Source organism: Nelumbo nucifera, chromosome 3 (assembly GCF_055504915.1).
Source record: "Nelumbo nucifera cultivar China Antique chromosome 3, China Antique-T2T, whole genome shotgun sequence".
In the NCBI taxonomy this organism is placed as follows: domain Eukaryota; kingdom Viridiplantae; phylum Streptophyta; class Magnoliopsida; order Proteales; family Nelumbonaceae; genus Nelumbo; species Nelumbo nucifera.
In genome coordinates, this window is record NC_142651.1 from 52,053,586 (window position 1) to 52,058,992 (window position 5,407).

Here is a 5,407-nt window from a genome sequence, read left to right on the forward strand (position 1 = left end):
TCGATCCATTTACACCCCTACACCCAGTTGTAGGCCGGGAATATCAGTGATGTAAAATACACTGATGTTCGTGATAATGTACGATTGGATGGATGCGGCCAACAATGTATTATGATTAGCAGATTGAATTCATAGTTGCACACTCATGGTTTTCAAAACCGGACCGAATCGGATGGTCGGACCGGAAAAACCAGGAACCGGTCAGGTGACTGGTTCTGCTTTTCCCAAAAATCGGATTTCCCCCCAAAACCATTGATTTTGGTCAGCGAATTGCTGAACCGGGCAGTTAACTGTTTGAATAGTTTTGACCGTTTTTTATTTATTTTTATTTTTTGTCAGAACGGGCTGAGCATTCGGTTCGAACGGTCGGACCATTCGACTTGGTAACCGGACCCCTGACTGGTTCGGTCACCGGGTCGGTTTTAAAAGCCATGTGCATACTACCCACAAAACAACAAGACACTAGTTGCACATGCACAAGCATGGAGATGTGCTTCGTCGCGACCATAAAAATAGAAAAATCTGGCTCAGTCATTTGTTCTGAACTTTCAACAGAGAGAATAAAGAAGGTTTCGACTTTCGACCATGGCAAGCTTCAGACGTAATTTCAAAACGCGGCGATCTGGGACTGAATCTACAGTCTAGGTATACCCAGTAAGCTGGCTATATACAACAGGGATCAAACTATCTCTGATTATTCAAAGACACCAATTTGACTAATAATATCTACTAATTAAGTACGTTCTTAACAAAAGTTGCAAAGAATTCATAAACATATAAGGGATTTTTCTTATTATTATTTGTTCATTTTTTTCAGCATTTCATACTGACCGCTTCATATCTGAAAAATTAAAATTTAACTGGTTCGCAATGGCTCATCCCAAAAAAGGTATAGACACATCACCAAACCCTACAACCTTTATTGGTTGAATCATTCAATTCTTTTCCTTCAGTCAAAAGCTTTAATTAGTCATGATCGTTTAGACATCTATTTGCATTGCCTCCATTAAGTTCAACTGTGACATTGCCAATCCAACCTTCTACACTTTAATATATGTTCACTTGAACTGTTCAATGGATTCAAACTGGAATTAATACTATACCTTTCTGCATATAATTCAAACTAGTAAGTAGTCTTAATAGACAGAGATCCTTCCCTTCTCAATCCTTCAGGATAAAAATACAATTACAGGTTGCCAAATCATTTTCAAATTAAGACGTTTATTGCATGAGTGGGATATAGAGTGTGCCACATCTACGTCTCTGTCAATAATATAGAACAGCTAGGTGGCAAACTATAGAATAAGATTGTTTGACCAAAGTTGTTATTTTTTATTTTTTCTTTTTTTTTTCATTTTCATAAAGCCAAAGTCAGTTGGGTTTGACGATCACAATACTATAAATCATTATTGATCTGACTTGATCAAAGTAACGCAACAATGTGCTTGGCTTATATCTTTTTTTTTTTTTTTTCTCTTCATAAGCGTCTTTCTTTGACCCTCTCCCCCCTTCTCTTTCCTAGCTATGGAGACAATTTTACATGTATGAATGTGAACTCTTTTCCTTTGCTTTTCCGTTTTCCTATTCTCATCTCTCATCTCATCTCTCTCTCTCTCTCTCTCTCTCTCTCTCTCTCTCTCTATCATCTATCTATATCATTCTCTCACTCCCTGCCCAGCGCCATCTCAGAATGCTTGAATTTAAACCACCCGAAAGTTTTCATGTGAACGTAGGAAAGATGTGGCCTTATATATCATCGTTAGCTAACCTTTCATTTGTTTTTTACCCAAAAAAACCCTAAATTTGTTAGGGGCCCTCATCTTTGTTGTTTTCTGTCAAAGCTGAAAAAAAGATGGTTAAAGAAAAATTGATCTCTAATGCCCCATACTTATTTTATAAACAATTATTGAATAAAGTGATGAGGGACCCCCATTTCGTAGAAATTGCGACCTTGCCTCTTTGAAATGGCAAGCTGCTCCTGGACCTTGCACGTTTTGGTTTTAGGGTCTGGTAGTATAAATACACTCGTGGGCTTCAAGACGTCTGAGCTCTCTGAGGTCTCATTGAGAGAGAAAGAGAGAGAGAGACACAGGTAGATAAGAACCACAAGAGAGAAAAGGGTGTCTCAGTCTGAGATCAAAGATGGTGAGGGCTCCTTGCTGTGAGAAGATGGGATTGAAGAAGGGGCCTTGGACTCCTGAAGAAGATAGGATTCTCATCAATTATATTCAACAGTATGGACATGGAAACTGGAGGGCGCTTCCCAAACAAGCTGGTAATTGCAAGTTCCTTACTGGGTGCCTTTAATTTTCTATTCTTTCCCTCCGATCGAACACCATGAAATGGAAAGTAGGGAAGCAGTTGTATAGAATAGTTGAACCAATAAAATGCTTAATTTTGGTTATGTGAATGAGGAATTCATGAAACAATTGGGTTTTCTCTGTTATCAATTGTTATTGAGCCTCTGGTTCATTTTTCAAAGATTTTAGAATTCAGAGAAAAAAAGTTTTTTTTTTTTTTTTCCTTTCATCATTTTTTTGAAGAAAATCGTTTATTGCGTTTTATTTAATTCTCCTTTTTTTTTTCTTCCTCCAGGTCTGTTAAGGTGTGGGAAAAGTTGCAGACTTCGATGGACAAATTACTTGCGACCGGACATAAAGCGAGGAAACTTCAGCAAAGAGGAAGAGGAAACTATCATTGAGCTTCATGAAAAGCTTGGTAACAGGTGTGTATTCATTGATCAGATTCCTTCAAATTCATTTCTTATATCTCTGAACATTAATTAGACATGAAACATACCATGGAGTGATCACAATTTACAATTTGGACGACCATGAGAGAGAGAGAGAGAGAGAGAGAGGAAAAAAACTGGGTTGTCGATATCAAGAAACTTTACATATTTTGAAGCCTTGAACAACCCCGAAAGAAAAGATTAAATTGTCAATACCAAGAAACCTCTCTCTCTCTCTCTCAAGTGCAGTAAGTTTTATAAAACAAGTTGGAGTATGTTTGTAATTAGTATTGTAACTATTGATGATAACCACATGCATACGTCCAAACATGCATGTGCTATTGTTCTTTCTACTCATTTCAGAGAGAGAGAGAGAGAGAGGTATTGTTACCTGAACTAATAAAGAACAAACACGGTTTATTGTAGTTATTACAGTAATATCAAACAAGATTCTTCCTTAAACTAGTACAAATTTCTTATATAATCTTCTTTATTTAATCTTCAGGTGGTCAACAATCGCAGCAAGATTACCGGGAAGAACAGACAATGAAATAAAAAATGTCTGGCACACCCACCTAAAGAAGAGGCTCAAACAATATCAACCCGCCCTGAACACCAAGCGGCAGTCCACTGAAATATCTGAATTTGATACCTGCAAATTGGAAGAATCATATCTCGTGAACTTTCCAACAAATCCAAGATTCGAGAGCCCGACCTGTCCGCCGGTATCCCCACAACAATCCTCCAGTGACATCTCCTCGGTTACAGAATCTTCGGTTGTCACGGGCGAGAACCAGAACACGGGCATCAAGGAAGAAAACGTCGACTCTTGCTCTTGGGAAACTATCCCTGAAATCGACGAAAGCTTCTGGTTTGAAGCATTGTCAGCAGACAATTCCGGCACGTCCGATGATTATCCGGCAACAATAACCGACCAACAATTACAATTCCCATCAGAACCCGTCTATGCTTACGGTTGGAACATGGACGACGGCATGGATTTTTGGTATAACCTCTTTATAAAAGCAGGAGAGCTACCAGAGTTGCCAGAATTCTGATCACACAGTTTTTGTAGTTCTTGGTATCCGGTATCTGACCATTAGCAAGCAAAGAGTAAAGGAGTTTCACGGGGACAATTCTGTTCAAAAGCTCGACTCATTGACGAAAACAGAGTTTGGTCGTCCAGGAAACGAAAAGGCACTCAAGGCCCAATTAGGGGGAAAAGGAAAAATTGACTTCGGAAACTTGTGTATAGCTTGCATACATAAAAATAAACTAACATATTGATTGCTTTGCTTCTCTGTAACCCTAAAAAACAAAGCAGCCCTTCAAATCTCCATTACCTAAATTCATGTTAGCTTCTGATTTTGAGTTTTCTTTTTGGGTAAATAAATTAATTTTGCTGTTAGACCCAAAGCTCTAGACATATCAATAATGGAAAGTGTTTCTTCTAATCTTTTATTTCTTTATGATTCTTTGAACTTGAACCCAATCTACTCAATTCAAATAGTCCTACTTTGTCGCTTATGACTTGGTCAGAAGGCTTCCAGGCTCTAGGGTCCCTTACATCATGGTCATCTATGCAGCATTGAATGTTTTTTTTTTCTTTCTTTTTTTTTTTTTTTGAGGGGGGGGGGGGGGTATGAACATGGAATTCATTCACTGCTTGAAATATAAAGCTTTATTTAGATTAAAAAGACAAATATTTTTCTGAACTTGTATTTATGAATATTGTTGGCATTAAAAAATGGAGAAAAATGAAGTAAAAAGCAAAAAGCACAAAAAACACATGTATGTGCATCATGAGTATGCTAATTAACATCTATGGGTTATGATGATAGAAAAGAAAAAATCTGCAAAACAATTCAGAAGGATTACTTAATCAAGCTCCATTTTTTTAAATAATCCTCGTGGGTTGTTTTGCAATTTTTTTTTTCTATCTATCAAATACAAACCATTTTATTCTATTCTGATAGTAAATTTACTCTCTCATCAGAATCAAAACAAATCGTAGATTTTGGATTTTTGTACAAGACTGACTCTCTTTTTGATGCCATACACAATAAAAGAAAGGCTGAATCAGCCCAATTCAAATTAGAATACAATTAAAATTGTTAATATAATATCTTTATTCTTTTTGACCAACTGTTTCCCTTAATTTAATTCATTTTATATTAGCCTCCGATCCCTCAGATTTTACCATTGCACCAAATAATGATCCCTTCATATTCGATCGACACAAACCCCTAATTCTTCATCATTTATAAATTAAGCAAAGATATTATTTTATTTAGGTAAAAATTTTAGAAATGTAACATAAAATTTTAAAATGTTTCATATTAAAAAGAATATAATTTAATAGAAAGTAAATATACAAATTAACATAACTATGAAAGAGATAAGTTGTATCTGAAAATGTATAAAGAAATTAAAAAATATATCTAATCTTTATCTATGTATATTAAATAAATGGCTTATTTTATTTTGGTAAATAAGGTTATAATTATGAAAAAAGTAAAAAACAAAATTCCAGAAACATATGATTAATATTAAAATAAATAAATATGTATATATAAACATAAAAATTGATACAAAAATAAATAAATTGTATCCTTAAATGTATAAAATATTACAAATAATTTTACTTTGGATGTATGGATTATTTAATTTAATAGA

At 35.3% G+C, this 5,407-nt stretch overlaps 1 protein-coding gene across 1 annotated transcript; it reads left to right on the forward strand.

Moving 5' to 3' along the window:
- Positions 1–2,042: 2,042 nt before the first annotated feature.
- LOC104600871 (transcription factor MYB30) lies at positions 2,043–4,182 on the forward strand. Its single transcript, XM_010264018.3, has 3 exons — positions 2,043–2,275; positions 2,596–2,725; positions 3,237–4,182. The coding sequence occupies exons 1-3, from the start codon at positions 2,143–2,145 to the stop codon at positions 3,787–3,789; spliced, it is 816 nt and encodes a 271-aa protein (XP_010262320.1). The 5' UTR covers positions 2,043–2,142; the 3' UTR covers positions 3,790–4,182.
- Positions 4,183–5,407: the final 1,225 nt, after the last annotated feature.